Raw genomic sequence first — 21,936 nt, 5'->3', positions numbered from 1 at the left:
CATATGAAGGAACAAGTGAGTTGTGTGAAACAATTTTCCATACCTTGGCAGGTAAAAATGTTTGTTCCTTCATGGGGAAAGCAAGGCAATTTCAATGGATAATTGGAGAAAATTTCACTTCAAAACAGAAAGGTTGACAAAAGCAGAGCCAAGTCATAGCAGACATTTTCTTAGGATATTAATGACATAGAGGAAGAGCAACCCAACAGAAAATAAGATCAAAGAAATTCTTTCCTTTTAGTCTTCATGCACACTGTAAAATTTGAACCTTGCCAGATCTCTTATTAGAAAATACAGTAAGTTCATGCATCAGTAACAAAGTCAGGACTTTGTAGAATTTTGCATTAATGTATCATTATCCAGGTTATATTTAAGTTCTTTTCGAAGTGCATTAATGATTTTGAAATTAAATAAAAGATGAAATTGTATTCCCTCCCCCTCAATATTTTGTGTACTTTTTCTTATCAAAGGGCTGCAGGGAGAATATTCATCTTTTCGTTCAGGTTCAAACAGCACTTAGACATTGTGTTTTTACTAAGTTACTTCCATATCCTTAAGAGAAAGGTATAAAGGTTTTTTTCCCTTGAATAGTACGTTTGGAAAAGAGTTAAATATCTCTGTCAAATTCTGTGCTGCTTCCAAAGACTTGTGTTAGATTCTCAGAAAAATTTGTGATGGGGGGCCTTTTCTCAGAAAACTACTGAGGGATGGGTGACAGAAGGCTTAAATAACCTTGTATAACAACTGAACATGTACTCGTTTTTTGAATTATCATATAATGTTGCCCTGCTAATGCATTATCTGAATGCATGTATTGTGATATTTTCTTTCTGAGTGGTAAAGGGAGTTTTGTTTATTAGTATTAGATGGTAGGAATGGAAATGACATGAAAATAGTTTGATTTGTCCAATGTATACACTGACATCCAGGACTACTTAGAGTTTGCTAAGGAAATTGTTAACCCATAAACTCATAATTTTAACCCATTTTATTTAGTTTAAAACTCAAGATAATACAGTGCTGTTCTAGGGCTTCTTGGTGTCATCTGTTTCACAGTTACTCTGATCCTGGGCTCTGTTTGGGTTGGTTGGTTTTGGTTTTGATTTTTTTTGCTCTGTTCAGTAGTTAGTGTAGGTTTAAGTTCCAGTCTGCAAGTTTTTCTGAAGTATATCAAATAGAAAATTCCTAACAAAATTCCTATAATTTTTGTTGAAAGTAAGAAATACAATAACATGAAAGGACGTAATCTGGTGCTAACTTAATCCTGAGTTTTTATAGTTGATATTTTAGTGTTCTTTCTCTCAGAGTGCTGTTATTTAGTCATACAGAGGCTTTAAAATGAGTAATTTTTGTCTAGCTCTTATGATAGTCAGTTTTCAGTGCTAAATTTCCTTCAGAAAGTTTCTACCTATTTGTCTTCTGGAATAAAATACAGAGTACAATGTTATATTATGTTGTATTTTGTACTGACCCCCAAAAAACAAGAATGGGGAAGATCCTCGTGATGCTCTTGTCCTGTAGTCCAATAGAAGATTCAGAAGTGGAACTGTTCAAGGTAACTTAAATTTAGAGCGCAATTCATAATTAATTTACTGGTGCTCATTAAATACTTCTCACAATGTTGCACAATGTTGTAATTTCAGTTACAAAAGCAAGCTTACCCTACTTATGACCTGATTCTACACTCCTTGTGTAGGCAGCCTGAAGTTGTCTTGATGGGATAGTTTTAAAGCTATCTGGAAAAATTAATATTTAGAAAGATGGAGTACATGAGATGCAAGGAACATTGATCCAAATATGCGATAAGTATGCTACACTATTGAGAACAATAATTATTGAATCACATGTAAAAACATGTCAATGTATTTTAATTGGGAATATTTTGGAAGGTCAAAAGTACAGTAGTCAGATGACAAGAGATTGCTCTATTGCTGAAAAGTGGCTGAGCAGGTTACGTGCTTCTCAGTTCGTACAGTTGAGAAGGTTAATTTTTTTTTTCTAATTTAAAAGAAGAAATATACATTTGTACAACAGATGATAGGTGTACAAACGTTCACGTGTCTTTATTATTAAATTATTTTAGTTGTTCTTACTGTAGGCTGGTACAAAGCCTGCTGTTATACATAATCAACCATTTTTCTTTTGCCTGGTGTTTCTCTTGTCAGAGTAATGGCAACAATTGTGATGGAGTAAAGAGTAGGGTCCTTCATTTCTGCGTTGGGCAACATTGCACTCTGAAGTGGTATGCATATCACTGGTAGTACCCTTTCAAGTTTATAAATGTCTGATAGAAGGGTTCCAGCAGCTAACAAAAATACACTTCAATAACAGTGTGTAAATAACTGTATTCAACACAAAATCTCAACATATTTTTGTGCTAGATTAATTTATGTGGCATCTAGAAGAGGAGAATGCTAAATATTAAGCCCTCCTTGGTATATTTATCTACTTTCTCAAGCTTTGAAGTGTTTGAACTAGCTTGACATCACAGAGTTTCCTGGCTGTACATACACATATACAGAGAGTATTATCTTACACTTGGCATATATCAGAAATTATATATAATTATATATAAGAAAAGTTATATATAGGAAAGTGTGTTTCCTGTTATGCTAAGATATTTTCTGTATTTAATGCACAAATAGCCCTAAACATGTTTACATTAATGAATGAGTTTTGCAACATAGTGCTTTTTAACTTTTAGGATTTAGTGATCATTGACAGGTTAAAATATTTTAAGTTATACTAAATAAAAAATAGTGCTCAATCAAATTATATGGGCCCTACGTAGAGTCTTACCATATTAAAATACCTTTTACATTTTTAGTATTTTAGAAGATGACAGCTTTGTGATGAAAATGGCTCATCCTGATATCAGAGAGGCATTTTCATGGATAATTTGCAATGTATTTGACTGCCAGGAAAAACTTTAAAAGTGGGATTTAATTCAAGGAATGAGTTTAAACTCATGTTGCATTTGTTCCTCCTCCTCCTCTTCCTGTGGGAGTATTCAGTGTTCTGCCATGGCAGGGAACTGCATTTAGGATGTTAATGAGTATATTTTACCCTATTACAGTTGTATGCCTCATTAGCTCATCTCTTGGAAACAATACTTAAGTTTACTGTCTTGTGAACATTAAAAAGCACTGACATGACAGAGTCTGAGGAAAGCAAAAAATCCCAGGCTTCTTACCAACAGCATTATGAATCCGTAAAAAGATACCAATAAATTCTCTACTACTGCTAAGTAGACTGAGAAAGCTTTATGTGGTTATTTAAGTATTAATATTATAAAAATTCTTCAGTGTTAGTTTAAAATTTATTGCATCTAAGATGTCTCAGAAGAAAAACAGTGACTGGATATTGTGCACATAGTATACAACATTTGCTGCTAAAGTTACATTTTAAAAAGAAATACAAACTTTGTATTCAGATTTGAATCTCACAATGAAGTACATCTATTCTAAAATTTCTTGCTAAACTGGTATCTTAGTTGATAATTATTGACTAAGCACCATTTTTAAAGACGAGTCCATGATTAGTATATTAAAATACATTAGAAGACAGAGTGATAATGACCAATGAAACCAAATAAGCAATGGAGCATAAGATTGTCTTGCAAGTAACTTCAGTGCTTACACATGTCTTCTTGTATATTTTGCCATATTACATGCTTAAATCTTAGATAATCTTGCAAAGGCTTATGAAACCACAGAGGAATTTGCAAATTTTCATATAATGAATCATGCGTGAGGACAGTATAAATTTACTAGGTAGCTTTTCTACTACACTTGAATACTTAGGGACAGTTTCCTGTTTCTACATACGGTAGGCATCTGGCTAAACATTGCGACTAGTGTTTCGTGGTAGTTGTGAGTGTATTTTATTAACTCTGGGCACAGTGTTGTCACTGTGGTTAGTGAGAAACAGTAATTTTACATAGAAAATATGGCATTTTATGAGAACCTAATTTCTTATGGATCTGTATTACAACATACATTGATTTATTTGTAGGTATACATGTCTATGAAATGTAATTTAATAATATGCCTTAGCTAAAGAAGACTTTCCTTAGCCAGGAACTGAGTTTTTCAAAGTGCTTAACTTTAAGCAGGTATTTAAATACCATTGACAATAATACAATATTGAAAATAAAGCATATAAGTGAGTGTTTTGCTTAACTGTGGCCTAAAGAATGAATTTTTACTGAAGCTATAACACTTTCTATTGACTTCAATATAAGTTTGACATCTGAGAGCACAGTCACAGTGCTGCATATGAACTTCTGAGTGTGGAATTTTCTCTTAAAATACTTTTAAAGGCATGCATTGAACTTATAAATCTGACTGAAAACTTAGAGAATGAAAAGGTTTCTTAACTCCTTGGTAATTTCTGGGTTTGTTACTGTTAATAGAAAGAGCTTATATCCATTGTATGATATGACATTTTATGTTTAAATTAATTAAAATTTGTATTATCTTATTGTACATCTTTGGGATATATGGAAAGGTTTCTGGAACATTGTCTTAGTCACCTTATTTAGCACAGCAAGAATCCAGTTTCAAAGAATCTGGAAGCAGATTGCTCTCTCATATTGAGTCAGTGGCAAAAAAAAAAAGAATAATAATTTTTAAAAAATAGTGTAGGTTAAACTACACAAATATGAAATTTTTGAATTATATTAATTTCCTGTAGTTAGTAAAACTTTCACTAGACCTGAGTAATATGGAGTCTGCCTGGTATAAATACATGCCAGTTATAAAAGGCACATTGAGTCTTGGAGCCAAGCACAGTTATGAGAATGTTAAGACTCTTGTCAATTAATTCTGTTGTGACTTTATGGTTGATAAAGCTTTGCTATCTTGTATACAACACAGCATTTTTTTATATATTTTAAAGTCAATTACTTCCCTCAGTCTTATGAGGCCACTTACATGACAAGAGAAGGCGTACTCCTTAGTAGCTTGGCACATTTAGTTGTTATGGTTTGCCAAAGGGGGCAAAGGTCTTTCTTAAGAAGCCAGCTTTTTCTGATTACAAAACTGATTGTGATTCATTGCCTATCTATCAGTATCCTTTTTTAAATCAGAATGATTCATAGAGAGTAACGCCTACATTTTATATCATGAGATAGTTTTACAATATTGCCAGTGCAAGTTAGAGACATGTTGTTTGTTTCTGGTTTCCTCAAATCACTCAAAACCAAAATGATCCAGATTTGAGCTCTACTAAGGCAAGTGGGCATATTGTAAATACCAATATATGATCTTTACCCATTAGAATTCTGTAGACGTTTATTCTGATTTTTGTATTAGCAATCAGGTGATATGTTATTTTTCAGATTTTTATGCTTTTGGGGGTGGTTGGGGGGTTTTTTGTTGTTGTTCAGTGGAATGAAATAACAATAATTTCTATTTTGAAGAGTTGGAGGTGTTTTTAAGACGTTTTTGAACAAAAAGCATTAGAAAAGAAGTCTTTCATCAGGATTAATTCTAGTTTCAATACACGGCACCTCACAAAGCATGGACTGCAGCTGCCTGTAACTAGAAAACTGTGCAGTTTTTCTGCTCAAGTATTTCTAAGATCAATTTGAACAATTTGAGGGTCCTTTCCCACAAACTTTGAATCTGAGTTAACAGAGCAGAAATTGTCTCTACAGCTCAGTGTTCTGTTAGTCTTGTGACAGTAGTAGAACACTTTCATTTCTATTGTAGTCAGTCTTTTACCACTGGGAGCCCAACACCGTGTCACTTCCAGAATTTTGTAGTTATGTTCCACATGATTTGGAAGTGCTGTCCGTCTTAAATCTGAGCTCTTTATCTGTCTATGAAGTTTGTCAGATATATAAATCAGTTTTTGTTATACAGCTATTTTCCATTGCCCACTATTCTCAATTTCTATTTAAGCTCTTAATTGAGCACAGCTTTGCAATCAATTTCTTTTATACCCTGAAATAACTTAAAGTTTCATCAATGTCTATCCAGTATCAGAATGCAACAAAACCTACGTTAAATAATTAAAATAAAATGGTAGAATTTGTAGTATATCTGAGCAGCCTCTGGCATTTTGGAGCTTGTTTCTCATTTGTATTTATATTTACAATGGTTTACGTTGCTGCAAGGGTATAAAATGCTGAAATTTCAAATAAGAACCCAGGCCATTTACCATTTTGTATGAATTCTGTAGGCACAGAATAGAAAATATATTTTAAATTAAACAGCTCTATTATTCTCTGAATGGGCTTTTTTTCCCCTCTTTCTATTAGCATCTACCTCCTAAACATTATAGTAAATTTTATGGACTGTGCTTTTAGTGATCACAGCTTGTAGTTATAATTCAATTATAGGAATAAAATACATTTCCTACTGATTTATGAGTTGCTTGCCTTTGGCCTTTCCAAGTGTTTGGATTAACACCATTTCTCAAGTTTCTTCTGATGTTTTACTGTGCAACCTTAGAGGATGAATGGGTTGACTCCTCCCTTACGTTTTATTTGGCTTTTTGAAGGATCTCAGTGACACTGTTCCCTGCAGCCCTTGCACAGTGCACCACTTGGATTTCTCAGCCTGGTTCTTAAGCCATCCAGTCTTCAACACTCCTCCATGGTTTCATTGTGGAGATGTGACAGAAACTTGCATCTGGTGGCAGTGTTTCAAGATGTTCCTGGGAGTATCTGGTTTGTTGTCACACCCTTAGCATTCCACTCAGCCCCAGCTTATTGCTTTTCTTTTTGCTATCAGAATTTTGGTCCTGTGCTGGTTCTGCAGGTTAGTACAGAAGACTGTAAAGGAGACTTTCATAAGCTCATACCCCTCCCACTCAATGATTAACCCTTGAGGTGTGCTTGTTGGCTGCACCCTGCCGCAGTGGTGATACATCCCTCCTCCTCTGCTTAAAGATGTAACAAAACCATTTTGTCTAGAGCCACTAGGGTTGTTTTTACATGGGATGTTTATTCCCATTCTTTCAAAAGTATATTGTCTATGTTGCATGTTTTTGGTATTGTCAGCTATCTTTCCTAATGGACATGTTTATTTTTGGGCCATGTTTAGATGGCTTGGGGGCTGGATCTGAGGAACAGAGAAGAAAATGTCATTTATTGTCTTGATCTTGTACTTGGAGTCAGGGCTGACGTTCAACCAAATCAGCTATGAACTTACTTCTTCCCTAACTCACTCCTTATCATGGAGCTGATTTTGACATTCAACATTTGCTAGAGGACACTAGGTATTTTCTTTGGTTTTGCAGGTAAATTAAGTGGGGCAGAGAGTTTTAGTTTAGAGTTCTCTAACTGAAACAAATCCATAAAAGTTTTGTTCTACAGTGAGCTCAATTTTCATTCCTGTAAATATTTTTGATAAATTCACACTTGAAAAGAAAAATAACAGGTCTACTGAGATAGTGGTAGAAGCAGGAGTGTGCTTGCCTCCAAGGTGCACACAGAAGTACTTTTGTTCCTGCTACAATACACAGGCCTAGGGTAGGAATGCTGAAAGGCAGTACTGAGTTTTCAAAAACCATTTGAATTTACAATTAAAAAAATTGTCAATACTTATTCTATCAGGTGCCTAAGTAAGCTTGGGTCCTTTTCCCACACAGTGGTTTCTAATGTGTAGATTGCTTGAAAAAAAGACTGCTTTGGATAACTGTTTTAAGTCCTACCAATATATTGCTGTTCAGTGCATGCATCATCACATAAATGAAACAATTTCTCCCCTGAATTATACCAATGTTTTGAATATGTGCATGGATAAAAGGAAAAAATCCTTTTTATCTCTGCTTCTTGGTAATGCAAACATAACAAAACAAAATTCTGTAATGGAATTTTTAAAGCAAGTCTTTATAGCTTTTTGCTGTTACGTTTATTTTTCTTGCTGCAGTTTGAAGCTTACTGATTTTGTCAAGCACTGAATTGGGCATATCAGCCAACAAGGCTCTTTTTATGTACTTCTTTGTTTGTTTGTTTGTTTAAGAGCATCACTGATTGTGTCAGCAGAGTTCTTGGAAAGAGTTTTTTTTTAGTTATGTTGTGCTCCCTCTGCTGACTTTGCAGCAACAGAACACAAAGTAGTACAGTCCTATGTTATGGAGTGGTTGTCAGATTTAAGAACCTGCAGACCACAGAGCAGTTGTTTTAATGTATCAACCGGACTATGTCCAAGAGCTTTGAATCATTGTTTGAAATATAGAAAAAAATCACATACTTTGGTTTATCCACAACCAAATTACCTTTATTTTATGCAAATATTGTCTATTAGATAAAGTCCATTACAATGACAGATACTATGAATGAAAAATATATCATTTTCATGATTGAAGAAGGTATCTCCTAAAGGCTTAAACTAAGGTTAAAGCTTTGTTCTACTTGGACATAATCAGGAATATTAAAAATGTGTAGAGTAGTACCATCCCTGCTGAAGAAGATTGCCATTTGAATGATAACACAGAGAATGGGGGGGAAGTAGATAATATTCTTTCATTGGACAAGTGGAGAACTGAGACAAAAGTCTAAATAGTAGGATTATTTTTTTTCTCCAGGAAAAAGTAAATGCAGTAAGATGATGCAATTTTCTCTAAATAACCAGAAGAACAATGAATAGGAAAAATTGATATAATTTTTCCAATTCTTACTAGAATTGATGACCATCTCCACCTTCCAGAGACATCAATTAATCACTTTCTGAACACAACGTATCACCAGACCCTATGCCTCACATTTAGGACCTGAAAACAGCACTAATGAAAATGTTGGCTTGAACTACTTGTCCATTGCCACATAGAATTTCTGTGTCAGAGGCAATGAAACAACTGAGTTATTGAAAGGAGAATGCATTTGTTTTATCACAAGACTGTCCTTTCTCTTCTTATAGGTTTTTTGCAGCATTCTCTTCTAAAATATCAATGAAGGTCTTTAATTCGGTGGATGTGGTGCTGTCATTTAGGGTAGATGCATTTTTGCAAGGCACATGTAAAACATTTTATTGTTCCTCTTAATTAGATAAATACATTAAATATAGGGGATATCAAGCTGACCCTTCACTATCTCTAAATTTGTCTTCAAAGCTAGGAAAGGCTGTGTGTGATCTTAACCAACTTATATATGACATTATTTCAGAGATGGTCTGAGCCTGCTTTAATTAAATCAATTGGCAAAAGTCCCAATAAGTTCTGCAGCACTTGCATGTGAGTTTACTTGACAAACTCTGACACATTTGTACACAAGATGAAATTCAAACTATTCCATGAAATATGTTTTAATGAAAAAAAAATGCCAACAAAACCAATATTTACATCATGCATATATTTGTCCATATTTATATCAGTCTATGTAGTATAATTATACCATTGCCTTGATTTTAGTAATGTTTCAAAGCTGAGAGGCTTTAACTGGTTTTTTTCTTCTGATTTTCTGTAACTCGTATGAGGTTAGGATGTTCTGGTTGCTTCATTAAATACCTCTAGGGTCATATTTTGGTAGTTTTGTCTGGAAAGAGCGTGTCTAGAATGTAGTGCAACAGGCCTTTCAGGTTAACTGAGCACGGGTAGTGTTTATGGTAAAGAGTAGCTTGTGATCCAAGATGTTTTTCATACCATGATAATCTCTTATGTTCTGTTTTATGTTTTTCAAATATAAAAAATGCACTGAATAACTCTTTGGAATTGGAAATCAATTCAATTTGCAATTGCTACTGAGTGGAGTAACTTAATGATTATGATAGTTCTCACAATCAGCACCAGATTAACTACTGTAAGCTGTCACTACAGCTGACAGTTAATACAGACATGTACCAGACGAGTTCATGTGCCTTCTTTTACTTTCTTGTAGATAATAGTTAGCAGTTGGCTACATGAGACAAACTGCAAGTAAAAAGAGTAATAACAACTACTTTCATATCTCAATGTTTAATGTTATCTCAACAGCATTCTCTCTTTCACTTCCGGTCTTTTTGATGATTAAATGTTAAAGTGTATTCTTCTGACTTTATGTGAATAACACCTCTGCTACTATTCTGCATAGTCTTTTGCTGGCTGAGAATGATTTTTGCACATGAAAATCTTTTTAGCCAATGTTAGTTATGTTTTTATTACCTGAATCTCATATGAGCACGTGTGAGTTTTATGAAAGAATCCCGGAGTAATCTGTTGATTGGACTTGTGCTTTGGATGTTCTGGTGTTTTGTTTGTGTTTTTTTTAAAAAGCCATGAGAAGACTGCAATTAAATATTTTTTTGCAGAGGGAAATGTCGGCATTCATCTTTTACGGGGAGGAAAAAAGAAAAAACACAGCAGAAATCAAGTAAACTTACAGGCAAAATAGAAATATTTGTAAACTATTAAACATAGGAACAGTTTTCACATTTTAGTTTTCAATAATGCAAGAATAAAACTAGCACATAAAAGGTTTTCTCCATTCTAGTATTTATAATGTAAATTAAAACTGAACAGTAAAATTCATTTTGTTTCCAGTGTAATAGCAAATTTTATTAAATTGAACAGGTTATCCATAATTTGACTCAGACTTAGCAGTCATACATGGAGATTCAAACCTTAAAACTGTAATGAAATGCTTTGATTTTTATATCCAAAACCTGAGAAAACCTGAAAATTCTCATAATTCAGAAATGTTTATGAATAATATCAATGTGGGATCATAGATGCCTAGCTATTTTGTTGTATATAGAAATGCTATAATGCCAGAGCCTTTTATTTTAACAGAAAACTTCAGGTCTTCCATTGGGTGCATGTGTAAATGTATAGTATCGTTGCTTAGGTACCTTTGTGGACATCTTAGATGAAATTATAATATAGACAACATAACGATTTTTCAAAACTAGAAGTAGACATTTTTTGTAGTGGGATTATTGAGCAAAGCCTTTTTAGTTGCCTGAAGATCAGAAGAACTGATGTTACTAGTCATGGGATCTTAAACTCTGGAAGGGGTGGAGTTTATAGGCTTTTGCTCAAAGAATTGTAAATGGCTGCTTATTCCCGATTTTATTACCTTAGACCAGAAATATGAGTAGCATAAAATGGAATTACTTTGTGACCCATAGTAGCTGATAAGTGCACCCACAATTCCCTGGTTTTCTCTTCAGTGTAATCTTGGCATTTTTATTTCCTCTATTCCCAGCATACAGATCATGTGTGATGAGAACAGATGCACGAAAAAAAAATCCAGAACAATAAGGAAAAAACATGCATGAAATGCAGTCCTTCATATTAGTGATTGTTAAGATAACAGATTATGTTATTTATTTGTATTTATTTTGCTTCTTCTAAAACTTAACAAAAATCTAAAACCTCATAGTTCTAGGCTAGAAATACTTTTGCAATGAGACTGCTCTGGCATTATTGGTAGACTTTGCTGACACAAGTTAGCTGTGCTGACTGTGAAAACAGAAAATTCCTGCTAATGAATTACTATATCCTCTTGGCTTTTGGAGTTTGTGCCTAGCAAACCAGACCTCTGGACTTACATGCTTATCTGAGTCTTTCTAAGCTGTAGTATATCTGTACATAGTGAATTTCATGCACACACTGTGTTACAATGATTCAGGAGTTTCAAAGAATTAATCACATTATACATAATCAAATTCTCCAAAACATCACAGTCATTCACTGTATTACAAAGTGAAATATAGACTAGCTTTAACTTGCTGTTTAGCTCACAGAGGTTTGCAAACTGAAGTCTTAAATTGAAAATACAAAGTGATAATGCCTCGAGGTTCTGAGAATATTTTTATAGAGTTTTTACGGATGATGCTGGAAAACTTATTTTAACATCTTCTTTGTGTGTAATACAAAAATTGAGATCAGTGACACGTGATTAAGTATCTTTCTATTCAGTGAGTGACTTAAGCTTGCACTTCCCTTTATCCATGTACTCAAGCCTCTTCAGCTGCTTGTGCAGTGCAGGGGAGGTGTCTGTGCAAGGGCAGCTGTCAGTTTGAGTCCTCCTGCCTTCTGCTGACATGGTTGCCTGCAGTTGTCTCTTGGCCACAGAGTAATGTCATGGGTGCACCTGCGCATATGGCGTCCTACGGACTCCACAGTCCATAACTTGGGCTATAACTGGGACCATGCCTGTAGGCATCCTTCTACTTCACCCCTGAGGCAGCCACCCGGATACAAAGTGGACATAACTCTCAATGTCACTTGCTCAAAGGAATATAAGCCAATGTTTAAATTTTAGATGTCTGTTGATTTTATTTTATTTTCTTTTTTTAAAGATTTGTCTGGTTAATTACAAAAATGGACACTTAAGAAGGAGTTTATTCTATTTTCTTGCTTTATTTGGAAATCTGTTCAAGGAAGACAGTTCCTAGTGTTGGTGGCCAGGGATTTGCACTTCATGCTTAGAGAAAAATTGACTATTTGAAAGCTACTATATAACACTAAGGTACTCTGACAACCTATAATGTATTTTCACCAGAAAATTTTCACTTGCGGCAGTTAGAAATTCTATTGTTTACTCATAGGCGGATCTTACTTTTATTAAGGATAACATGTAACTGTACACCCATCCCATGGCTGAAGCCTTTGGGAAGATAGACGGCTGGCTGACTGTTAGGCTAACCTTGCCCACAGTTGACCTGTAAACACTGTGTGCTTTACAGGATTCTACTTAATCAGTCATGTAGTAAGAGGAGTGGCAGTATGAAGAAGCTCTTTTGTCTGCTAGGGGCAACATGTATGTTGTGCAGCATGGGATAGAGTAGCATCTCTTTTGTTCCCACTGGAGTGAGAATTTCTTACTTGAAATTTAAGAACAAGAAGGATATCTTACAACCTTTCCTCGTCAGTGTTCAAGGTGGAAGAACTAAAAGGTTGTGCTGGGAGTCCTAGAAGGTGGAAGAATGACGGTGACTTTCCTGAGGAAAGATTAAGAGAACTGTAACCATTTCTAGACTTAGCACTTCAACATAGTTGATGGGGAGGACAATCACTCTTTTACTTACCTGTAGGCCTGTCAAAACAAAGGATGATCTCAAAATTATGGAGCAAATCTGTTCCATTATATTCATTTTGCAACAGCAGTTTTGGCAGTGTGACAGAGTAGTTTTGATTCAAAGTAGATCAAATCAAAGTTCCTCTTATCTAGAGGTTAAAGGCTGCTTACTTGATTGGGTCTAAAGTCCAAATTAAACAGCCAAAGTGACCAAGTTATATTAGTTCCATAACATCTATTCTATTTTTAGATTAGAGTGTTCTTTTTATAAACCATGGAAAATTAAAGGCAGACCCTAGTTATAAAACAGTAGGTGCTTTACACTTGCTGTTACTTGCAAACTTTTTCATAGTAGAAATATGTCTAAATCGAGGGTTTTGGTTCAGCGAATTGTCAGAAGAGGACTCGGAAAAACATTTTATATGTCAATCTAAATTCATTCAATTTGCTGAAGGCTTTTGCATAAATACCTATGGAATTTGGAAAGTCATAAGTAAAATTTCCTTGAGCCTTGGGTTTAAGACTCTGGGATATAACTTTTGACATACTTGAATGACTAAAGATTTCAGATATTTCTGGTTATTTGGAGGAAAAAACACCACTATTCAATACCAACTACTTTTGTTTTTTTCTTAATATAAAAAAACTTTAAGATTTTCAGGCACTTAGGAAGAATGATGATTAAAATTTGAAAAACTGAAAACTTAATTGTGGAAGACTTCTAACTCTATTCATACGCATGCTATTGAGAGATGCAATTAAAGTCAGTGTTATCTATCTGTTTAAAAAAAAAAAAGTGAATTTTTTTTTCCAGTTATGCCGCTTTAATTTTGCATCATTGGGCTTTGGGTTTTTTTTAAATTATTTGCATGCTTGCTAAAGCACACAAATGTTCTATAAAATATACTATTAAAATGCAATTGTATTTCATCTGGCCATTCATAATTATTTAGATGGTTATTTTTCCCATATAAATTTTTGTCAATTATTCATCTAACCGTTGTTCTGTAAGCCCGTTAGTTGTCTCTGCTGCCTTTTGAAATACAGATCAGATTAATTCATTCTAGTAGCATATCTATGACAGCCATTCCATTCTAAGGTTAGCCTGAGCCCTGAATGTCAGCAAATCTCATTTGCTCTTATGACATGAGACATCAGAGCGTTCCTAAGAAGAACCTCAAAGCTGGGTTAACTGCCTAGTGTTAGCCATGCAATGTTACTATACAGCCAAATGCATTATATGGTGATAAACTCAAGCCAAATGATAGATGGGGCCTAAACATTCCCCTAAAATCTACACCTGATTGTGAGTTTGCATCTCAACCCTTTGGACATGAGACAATTGGACCTCAGCTCGGGCCTGAACTTGTTGCAGAGAGAACAAGCTTCTTTTAAAATGTCGTTTTCTTTTTTGTTGTTGTTTTCAGGGATTACAATGGTTGACACAGAAATGCCGTTTTGGCCCATTAATTTTGGAATTAGTCCAGTGGATCTGTCTGCAATGGATGATCATACACATTCCTTTGACATAAAGCCATTTACCACCGTTGATTTTTCAAGCATTTCTTCACCACACTATGAAGATATTCCTCTTGCAAGAACTGATCAGACAAGCATTGATTATAAATATGATATCAAGCTCCAGGACTGCCAAAGTATGCTTTTAATTTTTTTTACTGTTTTCTTCATGTTCATATTTGCTTCATTCTCTGGAAAGTGTACTATCAGCAAAAGGATTTAGAAGTATTCAGATGCCTAAACACTGGTATCCTGTATCATCAGAGATGCCCACAAGATATTCTTGCAGGGCAGATAGAAAAGATAGAATACATATAGCAGACCTTCACCTTTCCAGAGCAGTAGTTGGAGATTAGACAAGGTATCATAAAGTATCTAAAATGACATTAAATGTTTTTTATTAGACACATGAACCCCACCATTGTTTCTGAAGCCTCCTTGTGTGTAAATTCATTCATGTACCTTGTGTGTAAATTGACCTTTGAAGGTCTATGCACACAATGCAGAATAAATATCCTGGATGTTAAAAAATGCCCCAGCATACATAGCATATTAATTATTAATATGTGCATCTTTTAAATTCCAAATGGCCTAAGAAATTGATGGAGTAGAAATATTGGCTACATCTGAGTCACAACGTTGGTATAACTCTCATCAGTGTTCCTAATGCAGGGATAACCTTGGAGCTTCATGGGCTAGTATTATTTATATACTATGAAAAATGCTGTTCTTTTGCCAGTTACAGTAAAAAACATTACGCGAAACTCTCTTTTTAAGAAAGGAAGTGACCTATTCTTCAATAGGGTGTTACTGCATTCCTGCTCAAAGTAGGAATGTGAGGTTGCTGTGCCTGGAACTTTTCTAAAGATCTGCTTAGCCTGCTTAGATTTGAAATCACTTTTGTTTATAGGAATCTGTACAGGAACTCTTTCAGGGAATTCTTGCTAGGAAAATTTAATTTTGGTTGTACAGCGAAGCAGGTGCTGTGTACCTCTTGTGTACCAAGACATCTTGGCAGCTAATAATTTGTTTTTCTTTTGTTTAATTAAAAATGTCCATTACACTTTAATAACAACCTAGAGAGTGCAATAGAGTTTAAGTAGGATAAATCCTCTTTGTCTTTACTTAGGTAGTTTTCTACTTTTCTTTTTTCCTCCTAGTTTATATAGGAAAGAAAACTTTCTAGTTTGTATAGTGTAGCCAGTTTGGAAAAGAAAAACATTCACCTTGTTGTAATACTATGTCTGTTACAACACTCCTGAGATGTGATCTGATATAATGTTATAGTGTCAAATATCACTTCTTTCTTCTATGACCAGTAATGATTGATTTAAAGATATCATATTTGGTTGTTTGAGCTTGTTCAATATTACAAATTGTTCTCTTAATTAGAAACTTTCAGAAGAGAAAATATATCTCTAAACTGCATTCAATGTTGGACAGTGTTCCCCAGGAGAGAGCTAGATTTCTTTAAATATCCAATATTATATTATCTTATATATATATTTCACAATAATATATAATTCAATGTATAGGTCTATTAGATACTTAAATATTTTTTTTTAGTCTAGATTAGAAACTCCAGTTCATCTCCCTGCAGTAGTTGTAAACACCTTAAAGTAATACAACCAGATTAGGTACTGAGAAAAGTACAGTCTTTCAGGTATGAGGTGTCCATATGTAAATTTTTAATATCCCTACCTTCAAATCATTCCACACTACAAAACTGAAAACTGAATCTGTAATACACTTTCTACATCAGAATCTGCCACTTCAAGGTTTTCCAGCCCATACACTGCCTGTGAAATAGCAGCTTACAGCTTACATCCCTTTACATCCTTTGTTTACTACTCGTTTTGTATTATGAAGCAGACCTATGAATCTGGCTATGTTTACTGTGATTGCTTGTGATTGTTCCTTGCTTCATCTTCTATATATTTAATTATACTTTGAGTTTATCATTTAAATCTTCTCTATACACAGGTGCGATCAAAATGGAGCCTCCTTCCCCACCCTATTTTTCAGAAAAAGTTCAGTTGTACAATAAACCCCATGAGGAGTCTTCCAACTCCCTTATGGCTATTGAATGTCGTGTGTGTGGGGACAAGGCCTCTGGATTTCATTATGGTGTGCATGCATGTGAGGGTTGTAAGGTAAGTTGTCACAAATGTATTTTTTCTGAAGTAAGATTTGATACTATTTTCATCTGAATAATCACTTGGTAAAATCAGAGATCTGTGCTTTTTAAAAAAAGTTTTAGGTCTTTAAGTAAATTGTTCCACATGTACTGCATATACTTTATGACTTAATAAGTGGGAGGTTTTTTAAATATAATTTCCTTTTTCTATTTTTTTACTGATCTATTCACATTTTTTGTGCATTTCTTCTACTTTTCAATTATGCAGTTATATTTCATTCCTGCTCTCTTGGAGGTCACTTGCAGAATCTGAATTCATAGAACGCAGCAAAAGCAGGCTCATGCCCAACTCCAAAGCTCAATACTCTAAGCAATTTAAAATTCACAATCTGTTTTTTCTGATTTATTAGAATTTCTTTATCCAATTTACACATTTCTAGGTGACTACAGAAAAGTCTAATAGTTTTAAAGAACGTGGCTTTCTGCTTTAGAACTCCACCAGCTTTTTTTTTTTTATATCAATGATATTTAGTGTTTATAACATATAAAGGACAAATGAATGGTGTAAAAATTTACCATCCTCAAGAATTAGAACAGAAATGTCAGAGAAAGAAATTAATAATAATTCATTGAGTTCAAAGAAAAATATTGCAGAGTTTAATAGGAAATTCCCATCTTCTCTGTTTTCAATATCTTGAGGAAAACAACTAATAGGAAAGACCCAATCCAGACCTTAAATAAATTTTGTAGCACTGAATTAGGAACACACATAAAGCGATAAGTATGCTGTTGATTACTTTAATTACAGTGACTTATATAAATAAGAACTGGCATTATGCTTTTATTGTTATTATTCTCTGGGAGGAAAAATTCATTTTACAAGGAAAAAATGATAATAAATTTGGATAAACTTTATTAATAGATTATGAGTGATCTGAGAAAGCATCTTTGAACTGTAAAAAGACAGAATTGTGAATTTCCATAATGCTTTCTCTCTTTACAAGATTTCATAAGACTTCTGTGTGATAATTTCTGTGAGTTCAGCACCAAGTTTTTGGATTTTTCATGTGCCAATGTACTTTGCAAACTTGTAATATCCAAACAATGGGGATAAACTAGAAAATAGAACAACCTAGAAAATAGAACCCAGAAATAAATATTGCAAAATTAATTGAGCACTGTGCAAACCCAAAGAAATAGAATAGATAAAAGAATATAAATTCTCTTTAAGTACTCGGGCTCAAAAAGGAAAATAAATATTCAAAATAGAATAAAAAATACTTAGTTGGGAAAGAAAACTTAAAAAAAACCCAGATAACTGATAATCTTTTTTTATTTACTTGAGATCAAACTGCTGTTGGCAGAATTTTTGGTTTGTTGTGATTTATAAAAAAAATTCTACATTGGTAGTGAACTTTAAATTTTGAAAATGTCATGTTCACTTTATAGCAAATTGACCCATGAGCAGTGGAATAAACGAAGCTTTGCTTCCTTTGGCATAGTGTTCTTCATGCTCAGCATGTCTGTAGAGCTCTCAACTTATGTCCCTGGTGTCCTTTAAACCCCATTGATTCCCATAAGCTTCCCCAGCTATCTGAGATTTTCACCCCTCTACCAAACTAGGTTGAAAATGTCTAATACGATCAGAACAGGAGCACACTGATAAGCAGACAGTATGACCACATGAGCCTTGCTTCCTTAGGAAATCTGTCTAAAACAAAGTTACGTTCAGTGTGTACACAGAAAGGCACTTTGTATGTATAGAAAAGTGAGGTGATGACACTGGCAGTTTCTGGCATCCTTTTACATGCTTTTATGTTTACTCCAGGGCTTTTTTCGAAGAACAATCAGATTAAAGCTAATATATGACAGGTGTGATCTTAATTGCCGCATCCATAAGAAAAGCAGAAATAAATGCCAATACTGCAGATTTCAGAAATGTCTTGCCGTTGGAATGTCACATAATGGTAAGTGCACATAGCGTATTTTAAAATGAGAACATTTCATCTGAAAAATAACATGAAACATTAATATGACTACTGAATGTGCTGCTTTAACATCTAGAGTCTAGGCAGTTTAGAAACACGTATCAGAGAGATTGCCTCTGAGTTTAGGAGAGTATGTATATGATTGGAGATTACTTTCAATATAAAAATCAGATAGGTAGGTATCTGCTCTTCTCAATATAATACATAATGTAACGTATGAGTTGGTTTTACTCTCCATGATTCTTGCTCATTACACTGTTGGTTGTTCTTCCTGAACATATTCCTAGTATAATTGTTATTTTTCAGTTCATTGTCTTATTTTCTGACAAGACTCTTTTGTTTACTGTAGTTCAATATCCCTTTCCTGTAAGCAGTGAACTTAATTTAATAATGAAAAATGGACTAGAGAATTTACTGAAACTTTGTGAATAATAACAACTTGATTTTGATGCATAGGATACTTCTCGAGGACTGTTAGCATCACGAAGTTAACACTTCCTCATAGTAGAACACAACATACTTTAAATGAATGGGCCAGACCCCATACTGTTTTAAAAAAACCTGTCCTCCTCCTTCCTAGGATACCCACATCTGGGCGTAGATTCCAATGTGTGGTAAGTAGGAGTGTAGTGTTTCTTAGCACGCCCATTCAGCTGTCGACCTCTCATCATATAGTGTGTATAGCTGTGACTCCTGTGTAATATGCACTGTCTGACCTCTCCACCATCCAGAAGTGAATATCCCCTCCCATCTGTGAACTGTAAGCAGCATTTCCATTTTGAAAATGTTGCAGTCTTAGATTGCAAAGGTGTTTTCAATTGCATGTGGTTCTGTGATTGCCGCCTTTATCAGCAGATAAGCAGGTAGCATTAAGCATATCAGGATACTGCTCTCTTGCATAGAATTTAGAAGATAGTCCCTCTGAACTTTAAAATTAACATATCAATTCATGTGGAAATACTTATGAATGTTTGGACAGAAAGACATAATGAAGATTCTCTGCTGCCTTGTTTTGGCAAAGTTGAGTAAAAACAGGAATTAAATGTCATAACATAGAGACTTATGTAATTCTAAGGGTAAAGAATTGCAAACATGACTGGGAAAATAATTTCTCTGTGGTTTTTTTAGAACTTTCATTATTTTCAATATAAAAAATGAGTGTACTGTCCCCAAGAGGAAAGCTTAACTGTGGTTTGTGAAGTTAATACATGCAGTGAATGTAAATTGGTATGGGAAATGTTTTGCTAATAGAAAACATGGTTTTCAAGTTCCTGGGATGCAACAGTAACACTTAAAAATAAATCTAATTTTGAAATGCTACTGTGGGTATTTTTATAGTAATTCAGGAGGTTTTATTATTATTATTTTCAAGGTGCATGCCAAATTCTCCCATAACCTAGCAACACAGCTTCCAATTATGTCAATGGGAACCATGTGCAGTTCTATCAAGAAAGGGAAGGCCAAGTCCGTTCTCTTTGGCTTAGTAACATAAAGGACCCAAGAAATATTTTTAAAATTAACATTTCACCTGCCATTTCTTCCTATTCAGCCACTGCCAAGACAGAAGCTGTGGCACCAGCAGGGGCCATGCTATGGGAGTTGGGGGAGGCATGCAGAGGAGGGGAAAAGGGCAAAGCCATTTGTCCCAGGGCTTGAGGGAATGCTTCCATTTGCTCTCACGATTTCACCTAACAGGGAGTTAGTAGTGTTTGTTTTCAAGTATTGGCTTCTACATTTGCCTTTTTTGCCCACTCTGGTTACATTACGTTGCATGAAACAACACCCTCATTCCTCCATCATTTATAAACAAACAAATTTATAAAAAAGAACTAAATTTCACTTTTGAAGACACAGGCCTATATAAAGAAGCATGCAGGAATGCAACGCTGGATGTCAATGACACTGAGATACATTTTTATGTTACATCTACAGATTAAAGTTCATCCATTGGAGTACTGAATTTATCTGAATTTTAAATCCTTGGAATCAGAATGTGGATTATTTGTGCCTGAGGGTTCCAATCTATGACTGCCTTTGCATAGATATATTATTGCAAAATGAATAGGGCACTTACAAAGATGGGGAATGCAAGGAGACTTAGCAGCTACAGCCACATTTTTTCACGCATAAATGCTACATACCACTTGGCTGAAGGTTAAAAAAGACAGTAGTGTTCTCATGCTTTGAATATTGTTTTCCTTTCCTTCTCTAGCCACAGTGCTGCTCTGTGTTTAACCCTTAATTGCTAAGATTGTATTCTGAAGTACCACTAAGCAGAAGCTCGGTTCTTTTTTTTTTTTTTTTTTTTTAGAAATTTCGTTAATTTTTTCTCTTCTACTGAAAGTACTATTTATATAAAACCAACTACTGTAATGGGAAAAAGAGCACACATGGCAATATGTCTTTATTACCAGTTCTGGGAGCAGTGAATTGCTCAGTCTGGGCACATGCCTCCAGTAAACTCAGACAGGTATCTGCCCTGGCTTTATCTTGTGTTTTCTAGTGTAAGAAACTGTGTTTATAGTCTATTTGGGGACTCATTTATGCTAAAAAAATAATCCATAATCTAGACAATCAGAACAGTATAGTGCTGTATAGAATAGCCTAGAAGCAATTGTAGTGACTTCTCCAAGCCATAAAAAGTGGCATAAGGATAAATATTCTATTTTTTTCACAGAAAGGCAAAGAATATAATGTAGCAGGTAGTGTCTTACTATATTCACCATTGGTTTTATATTACTGACATTTAGAGAATACTGTAAATGCTAGTAAATAAATAATTGCCAAAGAGAGAGAGATCATACATTCCAGCTGCAGTCACATGCCCAAATTTGCACAACCTTCTATTACTGTGAAAGAAATTGCCATCTGAACCCCTTCTACCCCTGCAGCATGAGCCATATTTCCAGATCTCTCATACCAGCTCATTGGCTTGTCCCTGCCCTTCCTGCCCCGGCAGATCCTGCCTTGATCCACTGCCCAGGCTCCCAGGAGATAAGGCAGCTGGGCCTGCTGTGAGGGTAGGTGGACGAAAGAGAAGACAGAGTAGCAAGGAGGATTAAGTGGTCCAGGGAAACAGAAGATGAGGCCAGAGCCACAGGAGGGAGGTGGAGACAGAAGCAGAAAAGGGAGAGGATCATGCCACCCATCCTTTAAATTTTCCTCAACCACCAGAAATGCTGTGAACGCTTATCCACTCTGTGAACTCTCCCTTTTCCACCCTAACCTCTATGTATCACCAATCCCTCCTACTTCTCCTCTCACCCAAAATCCCACTAAATTCCTTCTGTAAACCTCCTGGTGCCTGACCTCTTCCTGACTTTTGTCTCAGTCCCCTGAAAATG

The 21,936-nt window shown here is 34.8% G+C and overlaps 1 protein-coding gene across 4 annotated transcripts in view; it reads left to right on the top strand.

The window, feature by feature from the left end:
- Positions 1–21,936, top strand: part of PPARG (peroxisome proliferator activated receptor gamma) — a 60,587-nt gene that overhangs the window by 20,012 nt on the left and 18,639 nt on the right. For all 4 annotated transcript variants that reach the window (XM_049826783.1, XM_049826784.1, XM_049826786.1 and 1 more), the window contains exons 2-4: positions 14,377–14,604; positions 16,451–16,620; positions 18,433–18,571. In XM_049826783.1, coding sequence (XP_049682740.1) covers positions 14,385–14,604; positions 16,451–16,620; positions 18,433–18,571 — 529 coding nt within the window. In that variant the 5' untranslated portion in view covers positions 14,377–14,384. The remainder of the gene's footprint in view (positions 1–14,376; positions 14,605–16,450; positions 16,621–18,432; positions 18,572–21,936) is intronic.

This window comes from Accipiter gentilis, chromosome 23 (assembly GCF_929443795.1).
Source record: "Accipiter gentilis chromosome 23, bAccGen1.1, whole genome shotgun sequence".
Lineage (NCBI taxonomy): Eukaryota > Metazoa > Chordata > Aves > Accipitriformes > Accipitridae > Astur > Astur gentilis.
This window is presented reverse-complemented; position numbering and strand designations above follow the sequence as displayed.